At 43.3% G+C, this 26,990-nt stretch overlaps 1 protein-coding gene across 2 annotated transcripts in view; it reads left to right on the forward strand.

The window, feature by feature from the left end:
• Window positions 1–26,990, forward strand: part of MAML2 (mastermind like transcriptional coactivator 2) — a 365,379-nt gene that overhangs the window by 214,074 nt on the left and 124,315 nt on the right. For both annotated transcript variants that reach the window (XM_082409878.1, XM_082409879.1), the window contains one exon: window positions 24,395–25,891. In XM_082409878.1, the coding sequence (XP_082266004.1) occupies window positions 24,395–25,891 (1,497 nt within the window). The remainder of the gene's footprint in view (window positions 1–24,394; window positions 25,892–26,990) is intronic.

Raw genomic sequence — 26,990 nt, forward strand, 5'->3', positions numbered from 1 at the left:
GAGCCCACCTGGATGATCCAGGATAATGTCCCCATCTCAAGATCCTTAATGAATCACACCTGCAAAGTCCCTTTTACCACGTATGATGAAATATTCAAAGGTCCTAGGAATTAGGGCATGGACATCTTTGGGGGGGAGGGACTATTGTTCCATCTACCACAGTGCCACACCTGCCTTTCTTCCTCTTTATAACAAAAATACTATTACTTTCTCAACCCACCTCATAGGGTTATTGTAAAAATCAAATATGGTAATGGACATAGAAGTGTGTTTACAAGCTGTAAGAGTCTGTATAGTTATAAGGAGTTGTGTAATTATTTTAATACGGAGAAATGGTGGGAGGATTCAGAGAAAAGGCAAAAAACAGGGAAGGGAACAATGGGGGGAAAAGGTGCTAAAAGGAAAAATGAAAGGAGAGTGTGTTTACCTTGGAGGAAAGAAATGAAAAAGGTAACCTTTTTGTTGTGCTTGGTGATGTAGAAACATTATGAAGAGGATGCACATCAGAAACACTCATTTCATGAACGAGCAAGCAAGAGGTGGATTTTCCTGCACCACTTCTTGACTCATTTTGTTCCTTCCCAACCTTCATAAATCAGACCCAGAAGATTGCTCCAACTCCATTATTGTGAATCCATCTTTCCATGTTGTTTTCTTTTAGTCTTTTGCATGTCTTTCTCAGTTTAACAAACATTTATTGAGAAATTACTATATGCTGTGCATGGTGCTAGGCTCTAGGGATTTCAAAATGAAAAGGACACAGTCTCTGCCCTCAAGGAGCTTAGAGCTTAGCAGTGTCATTCACTGCCTTCGGTTCAAGTTCTCTGTGTGCACGCTTGGCTTTTCTACTAGAAGATGAAGTCCCTGAACAAAGTTTTGCTTCTACTGTGGCATGGGCCCAATGACTTACAATTGTAGGTTTAACAGTTGTTGGTTGAATTAAATAGAGAACATTTTCTTAGCCATCAAAATGATTTCTTGCCAGAGTGAGGGAGGTTGTGGAAGTCTTTGATCTGTCTATATTTAAGAAGAGAGTAGAAGTCTCTCTGGGGATGGTTTGGAGTCACTTGTTAAAAGGCAGGGCCCTGGACCGAATTATTTCTTAGGTCCTTTCCAGACTTATTATCATACCACCTGTTGTTCCTTGGTTGCATAAGTTTATTCATTGTCAGTTAAATATGATTATTTTAAGGATTTACTCATTGGTGTGGTGGGCTTTCAGCAGATTATAGAACATCTTTGTTCTAAGATGCTTCTAGTCTGTCTAAGCAGAGGATGATGTATTGTCTAGGCAGTGATGGGGTAGATGCTTCAGATAGCTTATTTGCCCATTCCATTCTTGATGTGGTACTCTAGAACTCCTTCTCTGCATGAGAGCTTGCTGAGAATGCTTCTGCAGCATGACAGGTACTGAGCCCATCAAGGCGTCCAAGGCCACGTCACTTTCTGAAAGTAATCCAACTGTGGAAGAGCAAGGCCAGTCCTGTTCCCTTGCCTTGTCAACTTGCATGGTTTTTTGTTTATCTCCTCCCCACATTTGCTCATCAGATTCTCTTCCCTTGCAATGTCTTCCTCTCACATCTCCACTTATCTAAATTCCACCCATCTTAAACTGTGTCTGCTTAGACCCACGAAAAGAGGTTGGACTAACCTTCTGGGCCAGTCTGATTCATTTAGATACCTAAACTCATGACGGTCAAGTCAGTTCACCATTTGTTATTACTACTTACTAACTACGTTCTTATTAACTACTTTGCCTTTGTTCTTTAAAAAATAACTCAGCTTTTGTTGTGTTATCATTACCTTCATGTGCTCTGTATTTTATTTCTCTGTATCTTCTTATGGCTACCCATAGTCCCTTGCACTTAGTAGGTAGTATTCAAAAGAGCCATTATTTAGTGATTCCCTTAATGAACTGAACATTGAAGTACTCATTCTCTTTGCCACACACGTGAATCAGCATGATATTCCACTTAGGGGAGCACATTCAAGCTTGAGGAGTCATTTGTTTGGGAAAAGCACTTTGGAAACCAGTTTCATTTTTCCACCTTCTTCCTCCCAACCCTGCAGAGATGGGGAGAACTCAGCTCCATATGTCCCAGTGGCTGAACACCAGAAAGCTTAGCAATTGAGCACAAAACCTGTCTCTAAATTACACACACAAGCCAGGACCTCCTATTGCCATGTTGTCAGACCAGAGTAGAACATGAACACAGACAAGGTACATGGTGCTACAGGCTGACTCTGTTTGGGTCTCACTGCATTCCAGGGGAGGCCAACTGATTCAGAATCCTCAGCGTCACAATATGATCCTTTGCAGTTCGGGTTAGAATATTTGAGCCATGTCTTTGTCCTCTCTGGCCTGTCATCCCAGAGGGTGAAACATATAGTTCCTCAGGTCCGCTTTATGAACCCATCCAGTGGGAAGGTACACGTACAAATTTAAGTGAGTGGTGGAAGTCTGACTAAGAATGAAAAGCACGTAGAATTTCAAGCAGAAGTGCGTTCTTCACTCTTACAGGGGTGTAAAGGGAGACCAAAAAGCACTGCCTTGCCTCCAACTGAGAAAGCATATGTTATTTACAGGAGCTTGGTGCCTCTTTGCTGCCTGCGTTGCTATATTAGAATCCCAGGGGGTACTTGGCTTCCTGGCCTCAGATTTGTCAGGGTAGGAGAGAAAGTTTACCAGCCTTCAGGATGACTCTGAGCCCCAGAGTCTGACTCACGTGGCTGTGGTGAGGTGGCTCTGTGGGTTTCCCAGGGCCCTATGAAAACGGTGCTTCAATAGGCACTAAGACTCGGGATCTGCACCCCTGGTCCCTCCCTCCTCTAGATGGCCCAACATGAGACCCTGGAACTTAGAGTGGTTGGAGATGCCCTCCTCTCATTGAGGTGGCCCCTCCCATCACAGGGCCTCAGAGCAATCTTTCCTGACCATCCTGTTTAACATAGTACACTCTCTTCTCTTACTCTGCTTCCTATTTCTTCAGAGCACTAGTATTTTGTTGAGGACTTTTGCATCTATGTTCATCAGTGATATTGGCCTGTAGTTTTCTTTTTTTGTGGTATCTTTGTCTGGTTTTGGTATCAGGGTGATGGTGGCCTCATACGATGAGTTTGGGAGTGTTCCTTCCTCTGCAGTTTTTTGGAATAGCTTCAGAAGGATAGGTGTCAACTCTTCTCTAAACGTTTGGTAGCATTCGCCTGTGAAGCCATCTGGTCTTGGACTTTGGGAGTTTGTTGGGAGTTTTTTAATCACAGATTCAATTTCAGTACTTGTAACTGGTCTGTTCATATTTTCTATTTCTACCTGGTTCAGTCTTGGGAGATTGTACCTTTCTAAGAATTTGACCATTTCTTCTAGGTTGTCCATTTTATTGGCATAGAGTTGCTTGTAGTAGTCTCTTATGAGCCTTTATATTTCTGTGGTGTCTGTTGTTAACTTTTCCTTTTTCATTTCTAATTTTATTGATTTGGGCCCTCTCCCTTTTTTTTCTTGATGAGTCTGGCTAAAGGTTTATCAATTTTGTTTATGTTTTCAAAGAACAGGCTTTTAGTTTCATTGATCTTTTCTATTGTTTTCTTAGTCTCTATTTCATTTATTTCTGCTCTGATCGTTATGATTTCTTTCCTTCTACTAACTCTGGGTTTTGTTTCCTGACCTTTTATATTTACTCAACCATTGTCAGTCTCTCCCACTAGACCCCAGTGAGTCCTCGAAGTCTTTGAAGACTATGGTCTGCTTGTTCACTAGATCTCACACATGTGGGACAGAGGTCCTCCATGTTGGTAGAATGATTATCCTGACCAGAACCTGTAGGAGGTAACAGGTGAGGCATATATTGGCCAATTTAATTAACTTACTGAGCCAAGATTACTTGGAGGACGAGTGAAGTAAAAACAAGTTCACCTCCCACCACCAAACATTTACTATGCCCTCTCTGCTTTATCCCTGCTTCTCTCTGTGTGAAACTCCCAGTGTGGCCTCAGCCAGCATGAGCCAACATAGGAACCCACAGGTCCTCTCCTGGCTCTGGTTTTCCTGGTTCAGAACCACAGCAGAAGCATAACTCTGACAACCTGTGTTTCTAATGATGCTTCCCATTCACTGTCTCTGCTTTGCTGGAGACCCTGGTCGCGGTGTTTTTAATCCCAACCAGCTCACCTTTTCCTGCCTCTGCCCTCCCCACTACTGTTGACTTCTTTGCCTGTTGGGATTGGAGTTATTGGCTCCATTTCACATTCCAGCTATACCTAATCCTAGCCATGGGAGCCCAGCCCAGGTGGGGCCTGAGGCCCTTCTGCTGACAAGGACACCTAAGAAGGTGTCCTTCAAATCTGCCATTGAACCAGCTCTCAGGGGAGTCCAAGAAGGAGAGCGACTTCTCAGTAGTCACAATTTCCTTTTATGGTGGGGGCCTCTCTGTTGGGTGAAACTTTAGATGCTACTTCTTTATTTCTGAAAATATTTCAGGCTTTCCCATCCACTGAGCCAGCAATCGAAATCAGTAGATGTGTAGGGAGGGTGTGAGTATATGAGATCACAGATGCAGAAGCCAGAACACTGAGAGTGGGACTTGCAAAACCAGGGCTACTTGGGGTTGATTTGCATGAGTTCATTTAAAACTGAGGTTCTGAGTGGGGAGGGAGGAGGGAGTAAGAAGGAACAGGAGTTGAGCAGATTAGGATAAAACAATGACTCTGAGAGACAGAAGGTAAAATTGGGTCTTTCTATGCGGATTCCTCACCAAGAATCATCGTAGTATGTATCTCAGTCTGGACTATCTTTTGCCCCAGGGGCAAAGTCTGGGCAATCAAAGAATGGTCTGGATTTCCCTCAGAAGGTATGATTCCTTTATTATTTTTTCAAAACCCTGCAACTCTGGTGATGGCATGCCAATTTCCTGGAGCAGGACTTCGCCTAATGTTTCATTTTTATTTTTGATTTTTCCAGGAGGGGTCTCTAACCACACCCTCTGTGAGTGACTCCAAATACTTTCTCCCCATGAATAAATGAAGCATTATGTACTCAACTATACCAGTGCCTTCATATGCTTCCAGTGTTTTTCTAGGCTTCAGCAGAGCTTAAAAATGTATAGCCCTCAATCCCCCTTTTGGGAGCCATAGAGACGGAGAGAGGGGAGTCTGTGTTCCCTCGGGGCCAAACACCCTGGATTTAAGCCTCCATTTTTTCTTTTTTCCCTCGTTGGTAACCATTTCAAATGCAAACCCATAGAAGAACACATTCTCTTTATTCAAACAACAGGGATGGGGAAACATTAGGAGCAGAGTAAAAGCTGTTCACTGAGCCTGGATGACTCAGTCTAAAATAGTATTATAGCTTGGCAGCAAACCCACTTCAGGGAAGCTGGTGGGAGACTAAAATAAAAGTTAAATTGAGGGGGTAAATCATTTTATCAGGCTTAGGATTTCTACTTGATGTAATGAGATTCTCAATATAAAATGAGCTAATATGTCTGCCCAAGGGCATAGATGTTTGAAGAAAGAATTTGAAAATACAGCCTCACAGTAACTAGCTGTCTGAAATAAAACAATGCAGGGCAGTGAAATTCTCCTCATATAAATTTGGCCCCAGTATGTTTCCTTTTGAACGGCATGATTCAACGTGAATATCCCTTGCTTGTCATTAAGAAGGGGGACAAAAAAGCCTACAAAGTGGGTTTTTTTTTTTCCTTTCAAAGACTTTTCTATGACATTCTATTTTCCTTCTCTTCTGCCTCTTTCTCATGTATCTTCTAGAAAACCTAGACCTGTTTTTTTTGCACTGCACAATGCAAACTGAATTCTGATTGTTCATAAAAGGTGAGGCTAAACATATTTCTGCATTCTTGCCTGTTGCTCTCTGACTTTGCATGACTCAAATGCAGAGTAGGCCTGGAGGGCAGAGGGCAGAGCCTTTGCTGACAAACCCACAGGGGGAAATTACGGCATTTCTTCTCAGCAGTTGACTCAGTGGCTTTTACACTTTCTCCCTTGGCTTCCCCATTTCCAGTTCTTTCAGAGGACACTTTCCTTTAGGCCAGGTATGTTCCTTATTCCACAGAACAGGATGAGTAAGTCAAGCCTTGGGAATGTATTGCCAGCTATTCCTTCAAACTAATTCAGTTAGGGAAGGAAGGGATGGCTAATGCATGGGTGTCAAACACATGATCATGGAGGGTGAAACTGGGGCAAGAATGGAAGGTCAGAGGCCTCCCCTCTTGCCTGGGAAGTAGAAGCACAGAGGGGAGAGAAGGGTGGAAGAACGGTCTCCTTTTGGTTCTACAGATGGCTTCCATATCCCATCGGTACTTCATAGACTGTAATGATCTCAGCACAAATATTACTGGTGACATTTGAGGTAGGTCAAGGAACACACCCAGTGGGTCAGTCTTTTTTTTTTAATTGATGTATAATTGATTTACAATGTTATGTTAATTTCTGCTGTACAGCAAAGTGATTCAGTTATATGTATATATACATTCTTCTTTTAAATATTCTTTTCCATTGTGGTTTATCACAGGATACTGAATATCATTCCTTGTGCTGTACAGTAGGACCTTGTTGTTTACCCATTCTATATATACTAATTTCCATCTGCTAACCCCAAACTCCCACTCCATCCCTCCCCCATCCCCCCACCCCCTTGGCAACCACAAGTCTGTTCTCTATGTCTGTGCCAATGGGTCAGTCTTCTTAGTCCAGCTTCCCCCACTAGAGGGGAGGGGATATACACAGGTTCTTGGGCAGAACACTCCTATCACCCCAGGGCCATAGAGCGGCAGGCCCAAGGCCACTTTCTCAGGATGGACACCAGTTCAGGTCATCCTACACGCCACAAGCATGGCTGCTGAGTTCTGAGCAGACACCAGAGCTCAGGCTCTCTTTGGCAATGGCCTGAGTCCCATTTCCTGTTTATCACCTCGCTCAAGGCCCTTCGAGCCTGGTCACCACGTAAGTGTCGGCTTGGTTTGTTGTTATAGAGAAATTGCCATCATCTGTATGGAGTGCCCCATCCAATCAATGAATGCTTCCGCTTCCATTTCAAAAAATTGTTTATTTTTACCATCTAGTTTATGTTTTCCAACTGATATGCTTATGTTTCTCCCTGGCCTTTCATGTGGCATAGGGATCTGCTTAACAGGCAGCATTTGTAAGTACTCAAGGAAGAACTCTGTGATGGGTGGTTGTTGCTATAGCAGCCTTTTTGAGGGGAAAAAAAAAAACTAACCTTGAAAATGGACACATAAGAAATCATAAGAAATTAAAATTTCTCCCTCAGAAAAGAATGAAGCTAGAATGCCGAAGACTCTCTCAGCCCCATGAAAAGATTTGTATGAACCTTTTCCATCCTTTGGATTGGGCATAGCAAGCTGTGGGCTCTGAATTCCCAGAATTATGTTTCAGTGTGAAAATCAAACAGCTCCATTCTTTTTCAAAGCATTTCTTTAATTATGGAGGAGATGGCCAACATGTGGGGCAGTGTCACTGTCAAGCACCTGGAGGTCATACGTATGCAACATCTTACTTAAAAACCTCCCATTCATATCTTTTAATGGGTCCCACCAATAAAGATGTGCTATTTCCTTTTCAGAGCTGTGGTCTTAGCAACTTGATGTCAGCGTTTTCAGCTTTCACAGCAGGGAAATTCAGGTGAATTCCAAACTGTGATTAGAGAGATCTGAGTGGAGTTAAAAGGAGTCAAACAATAAAAGAGAAGCACACTCCACAGACACATGCACGCAGACCGACTGCGTGCAAAGATAAATTGCATCTGCGTATGACCGTGTTAGCTCTTGCCATAAAGCAATGAATTTGCTAGGAATAGATAAAGGTCAATGGGAGAGAGGGGAAAAAAAAACTCTCTTTCTACTGCCAAAAGTAATAAAGAGAAAGAAAAAGGCACCTGTGACACGAGATATCCTGGAGAAAAAAGAATGTTACTAAATGATATTGAAAGTTTAAAAATATGATGAGAAGCTAAAGCAAGAAATGAAATGATGTGTGCTTGCTAGGTGAACACAGATGATGGAAAATAGTCTGAATTGATGCATAGATGGATCAAGGGTTGTTGGATTGTTCTCTCTCTCCTCTTCCCCCTATTCTCTGACTGTTTTCTTTGATGGAGAAAATGATAGGCTTGATAATACATGATGATAGGCATCCAAAGATCAAACTTCATTAGATCCTTCTTATTCGGTAGCAGGAAACTATCTGGGCAAAAGCAATTCCCATACGTGACCTTAATTTAACAAGTGATTAGACCCAATCCTGATGCTTTGAACTACCATTGGTTATCAAGATCAAGTAGGATACCATTTTAAATAGGCTTTTAGTATCCTTAGATTTCCTGCGAATCTATGCTACTGGAATTTTCACTGAAGCCACTCAATGCCATCCATCCCTTTTAAAGTCTTCCTTTGGGTAGTTTCTGTTGTTGTTGTTCCTCAAACAGGATTTTCCTATATACCCTTATTTATTTGGACACAAAACCCAACGAAAAGAATACCTGGATGCAACACTTCTGCTTTCTCAGTGATACCTATGTTTCTCAAGGCCTGGCTTCCCTCTTATCTTGGCTGACTTCAAATGCCTATGGAGCTTCCTATTACATGCAATATGTTTAACTACTCTAGGAAAAATAGGCAAACTCTATGCCTTCTATCTACTATTTGAACAAGGAAACTCAGCCTCACTACCTCCCTTACTGGTGTAGAGAAGAGGAGAAAATATGGAAGAAAACGAATGAGATAAAGTGAAGGAATTAGGCAAGACGACAGAATCATCCATTCAAAAATGTTTAACTGCGTACTTACAAATACAAACTATTGTAACAACTGCTGTGAAGGATATAAAAAATGATAAGGCAGGTAACTCCCTCTAGCTGCTATCCTGCCTCTCCTTCTTTCAATCAAGCTTTTACGAAAAATAATCTACCAATTTGCTTCCTTCTGTGACTTCCCATTCTATCCTTAACGCATTGTGATTTGGCCTCTTCCCCCAACCACCATCAAATGTCAGATGCTGTGGATACAGCTCTGCTTTTGTTCCAGGTGACCTCTCATCATTGGTTGAAGTTGCGACCTCCCTCCCTAAAGCTCCCTTCTTCCTTCAGCTGTTCCTCTCCTCTACCTTATTCCTCTCCCGCTCTCTCCTTCAATTTTAATGTTCCCTAAAGTTCCATTCCCATCCCTCTTCTTTTCTCACTCCAAATTCTCTATTTGGACTCAGAACCATGTTCATTCCTTCGACTAATGCTTAGATGCGTTTCTGCCCAAGCTCTTTAGACAGCTGAAAGCTCTCTCCTGATCTACAGACCCGAATATCTAGCCAGCAAGGAGACAGCTCCACCCATGTGACTTACAACATCTCCAGCCCAACATGGGCCAACTTGGACCTGTCATTTGCCTCCCCACCCCCCTCTTAAAACAGACTTCCCTCCCTACAATCTTTTTCTCAGCATATGACTCTATCATCTACTCAGTCACTAATCCAGGAATCTGGATTTGGCCCTAATTCCTTTCTGTCACTCACATTTCTCCCATGTAATTAATCACAAAGTTCATTTGGTTTCTGTTTCCTAAGTTCTCTCCCATCACCTCCATTTCCACCACCAGCACCTTAGCTCAAGTCCAGTTCTAACCATCCCTTACTGAGTGCTGAGATATTTCTCCCTGGTCTTCTGGCTTAAGCTCGCCTATCTCCAATCCACCCACAAATACTTGGGTGTTGTTAGAGTATTTTTTCTAAAATACATTACAGATCGTATCACTCCCCTACCTAGTCCTTTGATGCCTACCCATGGGCTTCATAATGAAGCCCACCTTTCTCTGCATGGTTTCCACGCCAGGGAGGCCATCTCCTGCACTCCGCGAGGGCCTCACCTCTTACCCGGTGCCTGTGATGGACAGTTCCCTGAGGACCTAGCTGTCACTCTAGTGCTTCCCTGGAGTAATTCCCTAGCATGAAATGGAAGTTTTCTCTGGTGAACGCATTTCATCAACAGCATAGATTTTCACAGTCAGGCAAATTTGATTCACTTATTAGCCAGGCAACCTTGGTCAAGTTGTTTAAATTTTTGTAGTCTCATTTTTCTCATCTATAAAATGAGGTTCCTTATATCTCCTCTCAAGGTTGTTGTAAGGATTTAATAGTAATAATAATAATAATAATAGTTGGTATTATTGGCCATTTCTATGTGTCAGGGCTGTTTTAAGCACTCTACATGAATTTATTTAATTTTTGCATCAGCTTTATAAGTATCATTATTATATACATTTTACAGGTGAGAAAATCAAGGTACAGAAGTTAGGTGACTTGCCCATGGTCATAGTGATAGTAAGTAGGGAAGCTGGAATTCAATGAGATGCTATATGGAAAGTACTTTCTGTTGAGCAGACACCCAGTGAACACTGTTGATTCCTCCTCTTTTCTGTTGTATGCTGAACACTCATCCAAGTTTTGTTGAGAGACCCAGAAGACTAGATGAAAATAATAGCTGATATTTATTAAGCCTTAATTATTTGCCACATTTTGAATACAGACTTTATAGACATTATCTCATTTGAGACTCACTACAACTACTGAGTGGGAACTGTTACGTCCATTATACAGAGAAGGAAATTGAGGCTCAGAGAGGTTAAGTAAACTACCCAAACTATCTCGTAGAGGACAGAGCCAGGACTTAAATCCAGGTCTCTTGTGCCAAAGCTTGGGCTCTTAACCACTACAATGTATTGCCTCAGAAGACATCAGAAGACACAAAACGGTGTTTACAATCTTGCTGGGGGCACTGAAAAAGGTATAATAACAGTTATAAGCCAAAAGTCTTAAATACACGAGGAAAGCAAACCATGGATAGAGTGGCTTACTGGGGCACAAAATAATAGAGCAGTGATCACAGTTAGGCCCTGAGAAGGAGTGAGTTTTGAGCTGGAATTTGAGGACAGTGAAAGAAACACACTGGTTGAAGAGAAAAACCCTCTTTGAGAGTGGAATGGCGTATATGGAGACATGACAAATGCAGAGAACGAGTCATGGATAAAGAAGTATTTTATCCTCTAGAAATCTAACTAGTGGATACAAGATATTAATCGCAAGCCAGGTACAGAGAAGAAATGTATGTTTGGGGGGGTAGGGGCTCAAGTCCCAGAGGCATCAATCCTGCTGACATCCGGATTAAAAGCAATTTACAAGGTTGCAGTTGGTGAGCTTTCTCAGTTTAAATCTGTCCTGTGTTGTATCTAAAAGGCAAATGAAATAAACAGTAGCAATATTTTTGAGGATTAGGAGCTTTCTGAGTTAAGACTATGCTTTTAATGTTTTAAGCGGACTCAAGCAACACAGTAAATAGTTTTCTTTGCAGAATGGTGCGAAATGAGCTCTTTTATTTGTCTGATTTATCCCATGGCCATTTATAATGGGGTGAACAGTTTTTTGTTTTTTGTTTTTTGTTTCTCATCAGGGAACAGTCAGTTAGCAGTTAACCCAAGGCCCAGGTTAGTACATTCTCCTCTCGTTTTTTAAAAATGATGAATATTGACTTATCATGAAATGAATTGACAGAAAGGAACGGTAACATATTCCTGTTTGAAGATACGTTTTGGGAATTCCCTGGCGGTCCAGTGGTTAGGACTCTGTGTTCTGACTGCCGAGGGCCCGGGTTCGATCCCTGGTTGGGTAACTAATCCCACAGGCCATGCGGCACGGCCAAAAATCAAGAAAAAAAAAAATAAAGATAAGTTTCAAGAAGAACGTAAGCCTATCCTGGGAAACAGAGGTTCTCATCATCTGGGAAAAGGCTTTCTGCTCAGCCTACTGCTTTGACAGAGAGACTTACTGTTGCTTCACAATTTTGACTTGTTTAAAGTTTTATTTTCCAATCTAGGTGGGTTTATTTTCCCTCTTCAAAGAATATGGCCACACATGAAGAATTGGAAGCTGTCAGGTGGAGAATTCATCTCAGTCATATAATTACTGGGCTGAGCAGGTTAGATCAAAGTGAGGGCATTGTTTTGCTATAGGACATTGCTTCAAAGAGCAGTTAAACTGCAAACAATATAAAGGCTTTATTGTCCCCCCATTTAATGTCATTTAAATCATCAAGAATCATTTCCCATAAATGTATGGCAAATAGTGGGATTTTAATTCCTGCTTGCAAAAGTCTGCCTTCAGACCTTCCTGGAAAGCAAAGGAAGTTTTCTATCTGCCATTATACATTCACATTTCCGGGCATGAAAGGCTTAAATTGCCCGAAGTGTAGGTTTTGGTTTTGTTTTTTCAATTATAACCAAATATCTCTGTAAACCTCTTCATGTTTCAGAGAGCCAGTTAAGCAATTTCCCCTTAGATGTGTCTTTGATGTGAAAATAAACATAGGCTGGAGTGAAAGCTGAGGTCTCTCTAAAGGAGCATCTCTCTACATGGTTCATGGTTACTCAGACTAACATTCGACCAGAGAAAAAACACACATCAACACCCTGTATTGAACCTTGATACAGTTGCTATAAGAAAAATATTTCTTCAAAAGTTTTAAAAGAATGATGACATCAATGCCAAAAACATCAAAGGGGCTGTTTGGTGCTTTCAGGTACTTTGCCAAACTACCTTCTAAATGCTGCTTAACATTCCTTTGTAATGGAGTTAAAGATGAGCCTGAAATTGCAGGAACCTCTTAAAAGGTCTGCTCATCTCTCCCGCCTCTGTCTCCAGGTGATAGCATCCAAACCAGTTAACACGTTGCAGACCTGGGTTGTCTAAACAATTCAGATGGGAGTTTTATGTTCAGGATATTCTTGTGCATCGAGGGGAGAATTGGTGGAGATATCATCTCTGGACCTCCCCTGGGTATGCCGTGTCGAGCTATGTGAAGACAATGGGAACCCTGTTAGAATCCTGCTGTCATGGAACAGCCGCCCTCATTCTTAATTCATAACGCTCTCCTTTCATAAAGGCTGTGGAAGAGCTGGGTTAATGACCACACGTGGCAAGTTGAAAGAGAAACCAAAATAAATGTGTGCATTTAGCCTCTGCTCAGCTTTTCAGTTTTAATCAGTCAAGAAAAATGTGCGTTTACCTTATGAAAACTCTAATTGGAACGTAATTATTGGCTTTATTACATCTTTGTTTTAGTTGGGAATCCTTTGTTGTAAGAGACAGAAGCCCCCTTGAAGTATCATGAGGAAAAAAAAAAAGGTGTAGGTGTGTATGTTGGGGGGAGATTTATTGGAAGGTTACAGGGGCGTCTCAATTACGGGAAATCTAATTGACTCTCCCAAAGGGCTGGAACCAGGAATTGGAAAGCTTCAGGAATCTCTCTGTGCCTCTGTCTCTCTCCCACTCCTTCCTCCCTCCCCCTCTCTTTCAGCGTGGTTTCTCATCCTGGCTTTACTCTGGGCATCAGTTTCATTCTCCCATCTCTGTAGACTCGCTTTCTCTGTCTCTCATTGTGCATGACTGAGAATGATTCCAGTACAGGCAGCCCTACATCTCTCTCATTTCAAGTGCACAGAGACTGTTGAGAAGGTCTTGTTTCAATTTCTGATTACTAGAAAAGCATTGAAATGGTTCAATTTGAATCAAATGTCCGCCTTGATCCAGTCTGCTTGGGGCTTGGGGAAATGGGATGTCCCGCCATCAGAAGCAAGCCCCACTACCGGATTCTCAGAGAAGTGTGGTTATTTAGCATGGGCAGACATACTGAATAACATGTTCGCGTCAATCTTAATTATATAGATAATATATGTTCCTATATAGAAAAATTAGAAAACACAGACATATGAGCAAAGTGGGAAAAACAATCATCATCCTGCCACCAGAAAGTACTTCAGAATCTTGAAGTGTTTCCTTCTAGACATTTTATTTTGCTTTAAATAATCTTTTTGACCTCCTATTTGTTTGGGTTACACTAGAGATGAGTTACAGTGGTCACCAAGATAGACACAGCTCAAGCCTCCCTCTCTAGGGCTTATTGGGAGATAGATAGGGCTTACATGGGAGACAGACTTATCTAGGGCTTTCATGGGAGACAGACTTAAAAATTGGAAGCAAATGAATACAAATATTAGGAAATTGTAATAAACACTGTAAAGGAAACAATCAGGAGGTTGAGATGGAAGCCAGCCATGAGAGCGTATTTTAGGTAGGTGGTCATGGAAAACCTCTGCTGGGGTCACACTGAAGAAAAAGAAGGAGCTAGCTACGATAAGAGTGAGAAGAGGTAGAGGAGGTGGAGAGTTACAGAGCAGTATATGCAGAAGACCTGATGCTGAAATCACCTTTTGTGTCTGGGGGAATTGAAAAAAAATAATATGGCTGGAGCTTAGGTGTGAGAGGACCATCCCTTTTGTTGCTATGAGGAGAACACACTGGGATGGGCGGGGGCTGTGTGGTGAATAGATTGGGGTGGGGAGAGGCAAGATGTAGGGTCAGATTCTCAGAATGGGGTTGAACAATACTTGGTACCTCGCTGTGCATGAAGCAGAGGGGGCGTGAGGAAAAAGGAAGAATGTGGTCGGAGAGAATTAGGCTGGGAAGAATAGGAACCCTTAGTACCTATTTAAGTCGGGTAAGCCCTTTAGGATGAGGGAGAAATGCTGCCACGGAATTAGGAGTGGCTGGGTTTTACACTGGTATTATTTTACAAAAAAGTGGGGACTCTTCAGTACCTGGGTTCAAACCCCAAAATAATGAATCGCAACAATCCTGGGATGGTGTGAGGGCATTCTCTCTGCCACCTGGGTTTTCCTGATACTCACATTGGCCAACGTTTTGGAATAAATCCAATTCCCACCAGCATAAGGAAAGAAGAGCAAGCTCTTAGAACACCGGTGCTTTTCCTATCACTCCAGTACCTCTCGGCTCTGCCCCAGTTCCCAGCAGCTCTGCAGCTGGACAAAGAATTGCTAAGAATCAGCCCTATGGTTTATGAAGCCCTGTGGTATGACTCATGGCCAATGGCAGAGAATCATAGATGTCCCATAAACTGATTCATCTAATGTTCCCAGACCACTGACTGCCCAGTAAGTCAAATCATCCGCCAGTCAGCGAGCTAGTGCTGGACTGGGCTTGTGAGAACACATGAGATGCACAAGTACTCTCTCCTCCACTGACTCCTTGGAATCACGTTGAAGTGAAAAACTCACAGACCTGAATCCATTACCAAAGACAATATTAGACAGAAAGTGCTAAAATCATTAAAGCAGGAAGAAAAAACATGAGGGAAAGTAGGAGGGCAAGGCCTCACAGAGGAGATACACTGACCTTAAGCTAGGCCCCTTAGAATGAAAGCTTCCAGACTGGGCCCTCCAGCTAAGGAGGAGAGAGAAGCCCCTTGATTAATGGTACTTAATACATTGTACATTCTGCTGAGGAGGACATTTAGAGATTTCCAGAGAATTGCCAACATTTTAGACATAGCATTTTTTGGGGATTTGCTTCGATATATTTTGGGCAAAAAGTGAGTCATGATTAAAGTATTTCATGCACAAAGTGGTTGGGTTTTTCAAGCTTTTATAGAATATTCTGTTCATTTGCTATTAAACACAGAAGGTCCATCTCTGAAAGGTGGCCCCACCAGCCCCTGCTTTATGATGATTGTTTGCAACTAGTCAGGAAGACCAAGGAGATAGTCATCAGGATAATCACATTGGTTACCACTAAGTGGATCTAGAATGACACTGTTTAAGCGAGTAGACAATATGGCAAAGTACTTCTACCTTGAATTTTCTAATTTAATTTCAACATTCCCCCGTTGTTAGACAACAAGTTTTGTTACACTGTCACTAGCAGTGTAGCAGAATATCATAAAACAATCTTATCATTTGCACATTTGGGAGTGTATTTCCTTGGAAGGGAGAGGGATTCCTTTCCTATCTTTCCAGGCAAAGGCCACTCTCCTCCACAGCTAATCCCATACACACCTCGGCATAGCAACCATCACATTGCACTGTTCCTTTTCGTTTTATTTCCAGACAGACGGGTACACTCCTTTTTGTTTGTTTTTATCAATTCTCACATTTATTGAACACTATGTTCCAAGACCAAATTTTGCAGGCTTTTATGTGCTCTAGCTACTTGGTCCTCACAACAACCCTAAGACATCAACAGCCTCACAGAATATATACTTGGTGCTAAATAAATATCTGTTGAATGAATGAGTAAACAGATGCCACTTTACAGATGAGGAAAGGCTCGTTTTGTTGTCTTCAGTTTGCCTTTGTCTAGCACATGCTGGCACGTAACAGGACAGCAGGAAGCCTCACACAGGCTCAGACTCAAGTTCTGCCTCTTCTACTGAAAAAGAGCCACGAGTGATGGAGCGCTGCCCTGAGCTGGGAATGCTGCTGGTGCTTTACTTACATGGTTCCTAATCCCCCTAAAACCCCATCCTACAGTGAGGACGGTGACGGGTTCAAGCTCAGTGAATAGGAGGGGAGTAGCATTCACATCCCAGGTTTACTAGCAGCTCAATTCCATGTTCCTTTGAGATCCCGCAGCCTCCCGTTCACCTTGATAAAACAGGATGTGTAAAATATATGATAGTACTTATATGTGGAATCTAAAAACATGATACAAATGAACTTATTTACAAAACAGAAATAGACTCACAGACATAGAAAACAAACTCATGGTTACCAGAGGGGAAGAGGGGAAGGATAAATTGGGAGTCTGGGATTAACAGATATACACTACTGTATGTAAAATACATAAACAACAAGGACCTACTGTATAGCACAGGGAACTATATTCAATACATTGTAATAACCTGTAATGGAAAAGAATCTGAAAAAGAATCTATATATATATGTATGTATAACTGAATCCCTTTGTTGTACACCTGAAACTAACACAACGTTGTAAATCAACTACATTTCAACTAAAAAAAAAACAAAACGGGATGTCTACCGCTCTGAGAAAGTGTTGCATGGGCTCTCATCCCTCTTCCCTCAGTGAATGTTTTGTGAGTTGATGATAAACTTGGAACATTCTCCAAGGGGAAGGGCTAGAAGTGTGCAAACTGAGAAGACGCTGTAATGAGACGTCCTCACTCTGCCCTGCAATGAGGGGTGTGTTTCTGAGGCAACTTCCATCTCTTCTGGTTACTCTTCTACAGGCAACCGTGAACAATAAGAAAGGGGCAGAGAGGCATTAAAGATGTTTTGAATGTGGGACTCTTTGGCATGTAGTGTCTTTAGAAGGACAGTGTGTTGACTTGTTTTCTCTACAAAGATCCTGAATTTGCAGTGCTCTGGCTTCTATATAAAACTTTATCTTTGGTTTCATTAAAAACATAGCTATTTTATTGACTTAAGTGGTCACGTTTCTCAGAGTCCAGACCTTACGGAACAAAGTTATGGGACACATTTTCCAGATAGATCTAACATGCCTTCCCTGACACCTTCCACCAGAAACATAAAATAAAATTAAAAAATAAATCACACTTTATTCTGAAGGAATAAGAATGGAAGTTCCTAAAAATCATACAGGAAGTTTGCCCAACTTCATTTCAGCTGCAGTGGTTTCATTCGCATGGGACATTGAGTCAAGGTGGGGCTTAGAATTGCAGCCCAGGAGGCTCAGCACCACCTGGAATCCTTCACAAAGCTTCACACACACCTTCACGTGTGGTTTACATGGATGACAACGTGGTTTCAGTTCTCAGAGCTTCTCATTCCTTGACTTCAGGGTTCAGAAGAAAGTGATCACTCAAGCAAAACTCTAGTGGAACCATTAAACTGCTTGTGAATTGGATATGAAGATATTTACCACAGCCTTCGTCTTACCATTGTTTTACTGCTCAGTTGTTAGAAGGGTCCAGCTTCTCAAGTACTGAGATCATCCAACAAACTACTATTTGAACACCTGTAATATGCCCAGCATTGTGGTTAGTACTAAAAGGAGCCAGTCAAGTATAAGACACAGTGCCCAAGCTCAAAGACCTTAAAATCTAGCTGGGCAAATCTAATTACTATATGGACATAAAACAATACCTCGCAATACAGGGAAGCAGTACGGAGAAGCTCTGAACTCTACAAGGGCTAAATAAGAAGTAGGAGCTTTTTGATGTCTTCAGCAAAAGCCTTATAACCCCATCTAGTTTGTTTGGGGGCAGGAGAGCCAGGGAAGAATCACTCTTACCTTCAAGTACTGTGATGAGCTGGAATTTGCTGTTTCAGGATCCCAAACATTTTTACTTCAGGAATCAAATCGAGTCATAAATTATTGGGGGAGTTGATCTCTTTCTCATATTATCTATTCTGAACCTTATCTCTAATCAGCCATGAGTAAAATGGCCTGAGGAAAGCTTACAGATGATGGGACCAAGATAGTCCCTCAAGTATCTAAGCAGCAGTAAATTTGGTTCTCGTGTTTATTTCTTTTTGAGAAAGACAGAAATCTTCTTGAGCAAAAAAAATGTGACCTATGGACTGAATTGTTACCTTTGTGTGGCATATTCCCTGTTTCTAGGGCAGCCCAGGAGACAAAGAATGCATTTATTTGTGGAAAGGGATAGGGGGCAGGGAAAGAAACAGAAACCAGAGGATTGTGCAATAATGGCGTTCTTAAATCCCTCCAGGAAGTTTGTGTTTCTAGTCCTTTGGAAGAGTAAAGCACAGCTGTTGAAAAAGGAGAGTTTACCAGGGGACTGCAGCCCTGATGCCACCGTGTATTGGATTTTCCTTGTCCATGTGCTTCTCGGCACCTCCATCCGCAGCCCTTGGGGCAGGCAGGCCACTGTGTCTGCGCCCCGCCCTGAGCAGGCCTACCCCTTCCCCCAGTAGAGACCGCAGGCCTCAAATAGCATGGAGGTGTTCAAGGAGAAGAGTCAGAACAAGGATGAGAGTAAAAGGAAACAGTCTGCTGGATCTCAGCGAAGGGAAGTACACTGATTCCTGTGTCATATGCAAACCAGACGAGACTTGCTGTGTTGAAATCCTTCCCAAAAGAAGCCCTTTTCTTGGATGGCTAGTGAAAGGGTGATATTGTATGCATAATCTCACAAATTGAACATAATAATTTTGGGGTGCAAGTTTATTGTACAAAACAAAAAGTGCCTCTCAGTCCGTCTAGAAAAAGTATAAATATTGAAATGTAGCACTCACTTGAAGCCTTTACATGCTGCCACGAGCTTAGTCATCTGCATTTCTCTCATGCCAGGGATCATTGGACAGGGTATGGTTCAGAACCCTCTCTGCATGCTCAATAAATCTTTTTGAATGACCAAGTGACCCTTTGTCTCTTCCCTTTCTTCTGTTGGAGCCTCGAGAGTGATGTCCTGAGCTTTCACCATCAACCTCCAACCAATGATGTCACCGTCCTCTCCTGCCATCCATCTCTATGAGTCCTGAATGCCCTTACCCTTGCCCTGTACATGCCATACGTCTTCATTCTGTTATCCTTCTATCTTGGCTCTCTGTGTCCACTGTGTTGAGAACAGTGTTGGCATGTGGCAAATTGAAGGCCAAAGGAAAGCAAGCAGTGTGGTTAGTGATTCAGAAGGAGGCCTTTGGAACCAGACCCGGGTTGGCAACCTGTTTCCATATCATTCACTATGCAATCTTAAAGTCAGGAGCTGCAGTTTCTTCACGTAAAAATGAAGATCAGGATACATGTTCAGAGAGCTGTGAGAAGATTAAATGGGACTCTACACAACTCTTGTTTTAAGAGCACCTGTCTTAAATTAAGTATTCAATACATAGTAGTTCTTATGTGAGAGCTTTTGGGGGGCCTCTTGCTTTTGAGGGCCCCTTCTTCCTTATAAAATTTTTTTAAATTATATATGTAGTTTTAAATTTTATTTATTATTATTATTATTATTATTATTATTTTGGCTGTGTTGGATCTTCGTTTCTGTGTGAGGGCTTTCTCCAGTTGTGGCAAGTGGGGGCCACTCTTCATCGCGGTGCGCGGGCCTCTCACTGTCGCGGCCTCTCTTTTTGCGGAGCAGGGGCTCCAGACGCGCAGGCTCAGTAGTTGTGGCTCACGGGCCCAGTTGCTCCGCGGCATGTGGGATCCTTCCAGACCAGGGCTCGAACCCGTGTCCCCTGCATTGGCAGGCAGATTCTCAACCACTGCGCCACCAGGGAAGCCCTAAATTATATTTTATGACTGTGTTGACATCAAGATAAATATATTACTGTATATATTAAAACATTTCCTCAACCTAAAAGTTCAATTTTTCCTCCATACTAAATTAAATTAAAATATTTTCATGGGCCCCTAAGACTACTGTGGGCCCTGGGCACTGTACCTACCCAGCCTAATGGGTAAGTCAGCCCTGGTGAGAGATTTGTTCTGGAGATTCTTTCCTCTACCCTTTCAATGTTATTAACTGCTTTCTGGAAATTGTTTGTCCCCTCTGGCTTTCAGGATATACCCTGCCCTTGTACTTCTACCTGCCCCCATCCCATCTTCCCCAGCCACCTGGAAGGTCTACACTGTGGAGCTCCCAACTTCCCTAAACCAGCCGCCATCTTTCTTGATGTAAACCCATGTCTTCATTCCTCTGATTGAGTCTCATTCCCTTAGGACTATTCCTGGCCTGGTAAAGTGGCATTGCATTTTCTGATAAACGATTTCTCACTGAGGTATTCATGATATGACTCTCTGTGTTCTCCCTCTCTTTCTAGAATACAGTATTTCCATTTTGTCACAGAAATTTTCGAGACTCTGTACCACAATTCAAAGCCATATATCCGATGGAGACATTTTAGTCCAGCAAAGAAAATACTTCAAAGCCAAGACTGAACTTTGAGAATCACTGAGATTGTATTGTGCCTCTACTTCTGTGCATTCCTTGGGCCTTGGTGACATAACTTTGATTAGAAGCTTCTACAAGGCAGGACATAGACTATCCCCAAAATTCTCTTGGTAAATATCATGCCTGATGAAGTCCTAATGGAATCTCTTTAACCATGGGGATGTCTTCCATACGTCACTGAGGAGGACTTCTGTTTCCCACCTTAAGCCATCCATCCAGCTATGCTTGGTGGTGACTTTACACCATGATACATATACCTAAAAAACAATTCTCACTCCCTCATTGTCTATTATTTTCTGGGTTCAGGCAGGAAAGTGTTCTCAGAGATAATCCTATTTATAAAGGAGGGAACTGTGGTCCATAGAAGAGAAATAACTTCCTGAAATAGCAAAGCAAGTAATGCCAGAATCAGGACTAGATCCTGGGCCAGCCTCCTCAACACCTGCGTGTGGGCACCATTTATTTATCTCTGTCGGGGCCTGGGGTACCATTTACTTCCCAGCACAGGCTCAGCAGTGGGAATCCTTGGTTTGGTGCAGGGCTTTATTGCTTAGTGTTTGTGTGACCTTGAAGAGTTACTCAGTCTCCCAACCTCAATTTTCTCATCGGTAAAAGGGAGGGGAGAGGGTAGAAATAGTATCAACCTTATAGAGTTGTTGTTGCGAGGATTCTTAGAGTTGTTCTGTGAGAATTAGATGCGATTATCCATATAAAAAGCTTACCACGATGGCTAGCACACGAGCCCTCAATAAATGACTTTGTTGTTGTTGTTATTACTATTATTATTACTACTACTACTACTACTACTGCTACCACCACCGCTAATTCTATTACTCCGTCTCCAGCCCTGGTGGCTTAGAGAAAGTCCTGGAGCTGCTTCCCAGAGTATGTACTGAACTGCCCAGGGAGTGGCCTGAGCAGTAGAGAATCTGGCAGAACAGGTTTTTTCAAAGCAGTGGAAAATAAATCAAAGGCAATAACCCAAACCTGGAAAAAGAATGTTTTCCTTTGTTTTTTCTTTACCAGTTGTGGAAAAAACCTTCAAAATGTAACATGCTGAAATAAATCAGCGTGAAATAAATCAGGCCTCTCTTAAGGTAACACGGCTGACCCTCTTTGGTCTGTGCTCTTCCTGACCGCCTGAGGACAGACGGTGACCACTTTCAGTTTGTGCCAAATGCAGTGATGGCTGACAGTGTTCTGTGATGATGTTGGCCTATATCAGTGAATAGACAAGATTAGGAGTCAGGGAAACATGGAGAGACAGCAAAGATGAGGAGAACAAAAGCTTCACAGCCAGGTGCAAAGGGTACCCCTATCCCTTGCTGCAAACTGCGCATCACCAAATGTTAAATCTCTTGGGATTTAGTTAGGGCTCTTGGTTGAAAGTAACAGAAGCTCAACTCACATTAGCTTAAGCAACAAGGAGCCTTTATTGTAAAGATTCCATAGTGTATCAAGGAAAACAACGAGAGAGGCAGAGCTGGCCTAAGATTGAAATCAGGCCTTCAAATGCTATCAAAATTTGTGTCCTTCCTCTCTGCATCATTCCCTCTCTTTCCACAGACTTACTTCCTCTATGGCTGTGGTTGGCTTAATGGAACAACACTTCACAAGTTTTATAAATGGCTGTGCAGCTACCCAAAGAGAGCCTGGTCTCACTTTCTCCGATTTCAGAATTCTCATGGAAGGAATGATTGGCCCAGCTTGGGTCAGGTTCCTTTTTCTGATTGCCCATTAGCAATGGTAAAAGGTAAACATTGGTTATACCAGCATGGTACATCGACCATAACTAGACACACTTGTGAGGGGGCAAACCCACAGGTAATGGATTACTGAAACAGGTATTGAGGAACTACATGACAAGAAACATATCGTTCACACTCAGCCCTAGATTGCATCCCCGCCATTCCCTGATTCCTCATCATGTGACGAGAGATCCAGGATATCTCTGTGCTCACTACCCCCTCCCTCTTCATACAAGGCAGACCCTAGCCCTGAACAATGTGACTCCAGCATCATATAGTGGAAGTGACACAGGCTTTAGAACTATGCAGAACTTGAGTTAAAGCCCAGGTCTACCACTTATACTGGGCAAGTTACTTAGCCTCCCTGAGCCTTGGTTTCCTTATCTATAAAATAACGCATGTCTAATGGAGTTGTTGTAAAGAATAAGGAAAATAAAATAACCATATTTAAAGTACTTGGCATATAATAGGTGCTCGGTTACGTTAATTTCATTTTCTAATTAGGTTACCTAGAAATCTTCAGGAGGGTGGGGGAGTGATGGTAAGAGAAAAGGGAGGACAGGAGAAGTGATAGAATTTTATATCTGGGAAGTGTCCTTCTGCCTCAGTAATTTGCAATTATCTTGAGCGAACATTAAATAATTGAAGTGGGTCAGCTGCAGTGGGAAAGCCACCCTTTGCTAGATATAGCCTCTCACTTTAGAGGCAAAGCAACAAGGATCTCAAGATCAATGGTGCATGTTTTATGTTTCTTATTAATTTACTGGTGTGACTGTATGGTCCTTAAATTTCTCTCTATAATGTCTGAAGTTAATAGAATACAGTCTAATCACTGAGTGAGTGATTGAAGTACTTTAATATTTTGTTGTTACTGTTGCTGTTTAGAGAGATGCTCCTCTTTGAGAAGGTAGTAAGCCATATTTTTTTATAAACTAAACTTTATTGAGTTCTTACTTCAGTAAGCCCTGTGCTAAACGTTTACATGTCTCATGTCTTCCTATGAGTTAAGTGCTGTTGTCCCCATTTTCCAGGTAAGGAAATTGAGGCTCAGATAAGTCAAGAGCCAGGGTCACTTAGCACTCAGTGACAGATTGGAATTTGAGCTCCGCTTAGCCGGTTCCAGAGCCTGAGTTCTTAACCACTATGCGGTACTGCCTCTCTACACCTTGGTTTTGGCTAAGAGATTTAGAGACGGGCCAGATAAAAAATGAATCCCCAGGAAAATCTGTGCTTAGAGTGTCTCATTTGATAAATGATAACCTCATAGCTTCTGCGCACCCACCCAGTATTGCTACAGGGGCTTAAATGCAAAGCTGCAGAATCATAGGAAGAAAAATAGTTAAACAACAGAGAGACTATCTCCTTCGACACGACAACTATTCTGATTACTTACTTAGAGGATAAGAGTGATGATGGGGTTGAATCTGTGAAAAAGAAACTGGAAATTGGGTCCCAGCTTTAGACTCTACAGTGTTTCCCATCTTGGTCAAAATTGTGTTCAGTCCAGTGGCCTGTGGCCGTGTGGGTTATGTGTGCATGCATGTGGAATAGTTTGGCCTGTTCCAGAAAACAGCACCACTTTGGTGATTAATCGTAAGCATTATCAATAACTCCCCATGACATGTGAAGGATTCTTCATCCATCGGCCAACGCACCAATCATGGGAACCTCTATGACCTGTCACCCCTCATTGACCTGCTCCTCCAGAAACATTTTGCTCTGTTTGTGCTACTGTAAGTTTCATTATACTCCAAACTGGGCTTCATTTGTGCCTCATCCTGTGTGTAAACGGAAAAAACATTCAAATATTCTGTCTCTTTTGACTGAACGCATATCTGGAAAAATATCTCATGTTCTGTTTTCTTATTCCCCCTCTGTCTTTCAGCTCCAGGGTTCCTTGAAAAGAAAGCAGATAGTTAACCTGTCCCCTGCCAACAGCAAGAGGCCTAATGGCTTTGTCGACAACTCATTCCTTGATATCAAAAGAATCCGTGTTGGGGAAAACCTCACTGCAGGACAAGGGGGCCTCCAAGTAAATAATGGACAAAGTCATATGATGTCAGGGACCTTGCCCATGAGCCAAGCACCCCTGAGAAAGACTGCCACGCTGCCACCCCATACACATTCTCCTGGAAATGGTATGTTCAACATGGGCTTAAAGGAAGTGAAGAAGGAACCGGGAGAGACTCTCTCTTGCAGCAAGCACGTGGATGGTCAAGTGACCCAGGAGAATATTTTTTCTAACAGGTACGGAGATGACCCCGGAGAGCAGCTGATGGATCCCGAGCTGCAGGAACTGTTCAATGAACTGACCAATATATCTGTGCCTCCCATGAGTGACCTTGAGCTGGAGAACATGATCAACGCCACCATAAAGCAGGACGACCCGTTTAACATCGACTTGGGTCAGCAAAGCCAGAGGAGCACTCCCCGGCCGTCCTTGCCCATGGAGAAGACGGTGATCAAAAGTGAATACTCACCCGGCCTGACCCAGGGCCCCTCGGGCTCTCCTCAGTTGAGGCCCTCATCCGCCGGCCCTGCGTTCTCCATGGCCACCTCGGCCCTCTCCGCTTCCTCCCCGATCCCTTCGGTCCCTCAGAGCCAGGCTCAGCCCCAGACGGCCTCAGGAGCAAGCCGGGCCCTGCCGAGCTGGCAGGAAGTATCCCACGCCCAGCAGCTCAAACAGATCGCTGCTAATCGTCAGCAGCACGTCCGGATGCAGCAGCACCAGCCGACCAGCTGGCCAGGTTTGCCCTCTTCGGCGGGGCCCTCCCCAGGTCCGTTTGGGCAGGAGAAAATCCCCAGCCCCTCTTTTGGCCAGCAGCCATTCAGCCCCCAGAGCTCCCCCATGCCGGGGGTCGTGGGCGGCGGCAGCCAGTCGAAGGTCATGGCGAACTACATGTACAAGGCCAGCCCCTCGGCCCAGGGAGGGCCTCTGGACGTGCTCCTGCAGCAGAAGCCTCAGGACCTTAGTCGGAGTTTTATGAACAACCCCCACACAGCCATGGAGCCCCGGCATGGCAGCACCAAGCCTTTGTTTCATTTTAACTCAGATCAAGCCAACCAGCAGATGCCTTCCGTTTTGCCTCCCCAGAGCAAGCCTCCTCTCCTGCATTATACCCAGCCGCAGTCGCAGCCGCAGCAGAGCTCGATTGCAGCTCAGCAGCAGCAACAGCCGCAGCAACAACAGCCGCCGCAGCAGCCGCAGCCGCAGCCGCAGCCGCAGCCGCAGCCGCAGCCAGCAGCTCAGCCCACCCAACCTCTCTCGAGCCAGCCTTTGCTGAGGTCACCGTTACCACTTCAGCAGAAGATCCTGCTGCAGAAGATGCAGAATCAGCCCATCACAGGACTGGGGTACCAAGTCTCCCAACAACACAGACAGGTAAGGGCTTTGCTCCTCCCAGCGCAGAGTACCCAGACACCATTCAGCTCGGTCCGGTTGCTTTGGTTACCATTATGTTTGCACTGGGACAGAATCAAGACCACAAAGACAGCGATGGTGCTGACAGATGCCTCTGGAGACCTCACGAAGGTTCACTTGAGGCATCTGGAGGCAAGAGCATCTTCCTTGTAGAGCATCACTGTCGTCGGGTCTGTTGTGATCCAAGGCTCTTGCTTATTAAGAAGGTTGCCTTAGAATCCATGCCTTTAGTGACAAGTCCAGTTGTCAGTTACATTCTGATATGCCCATGCCCGGTGTTTATTTGTTCAGTCAATAAATCAGTCATTACGTCGACATGCATGCCCTGAGTACCTACCGCATGCATGATGTTGTGATTGTGCTGAGTACTGAAATAAGGCCAGACATGATATTAAGAGTGTTTAATGACAAATCTCCACCCACACCAACCAACTGAAATGTCTAAACGCCCAACCCATCATAATAGATCCTGCTGTGATTCCATGCTGGTGCATGAGGGTTGAGTAGCCACCCTAAATAAGACATGTTCTCTGTCTGCAAGTACAGTCTGGAGAGGCCGACAGGCTTTAAAAACTATCATTTTAATACTGAGTGGAAAAGATAATGATACGGAGTACAAAGTTTGGATATTTACTGAGCAAGGGGAAATCAGGAACGGCTGCCGGAGAAGGTAATGTGTGAATTAAGTGTTAAAGCATGAAATTGTCATGACTACCAACAGAAAAAAAAATCTGTGGTTACCTTATATCCTGTGGTTAACATAAAGCAGAGGTTTTATCCTGCCCCAAACAGGAATCATATGAAGAGATAGCCCTGTGTCTCCAGAACACACACTGGTGAATCAGTGCTGATCCCCAGGGAACTTGAAAGGAAAAATTCTTCCTGGAATAAGTGAGGGAAGGCAGGCAGGCAGGCAGGCAGGCAGGCAGGAAGGCTGAATGTTGCTTTGTGCATGTAATTTGACAGATCTGTGTTAGCGTCCAAGCACAAAGACAGCACGTTACCTGTCAAAACAATGTGTCAGGACAGTATGACGGCACAGAGCCTAGTTCCAATCACA

The sequence above is a fragment of the Balaenoptera physalus genome, assembly GCF_965194825.1.
Source record: "Balaenoptera physalus genome assembly, chromosome: 10".
Taxonomy (NCBI): domain Eukaryota; kingdom Metazoa; phylum Chordata; class Mammalia; order Artiodactyla; family Balaenopteridae; genus Balaenoptera; species Balaenoptera physalus.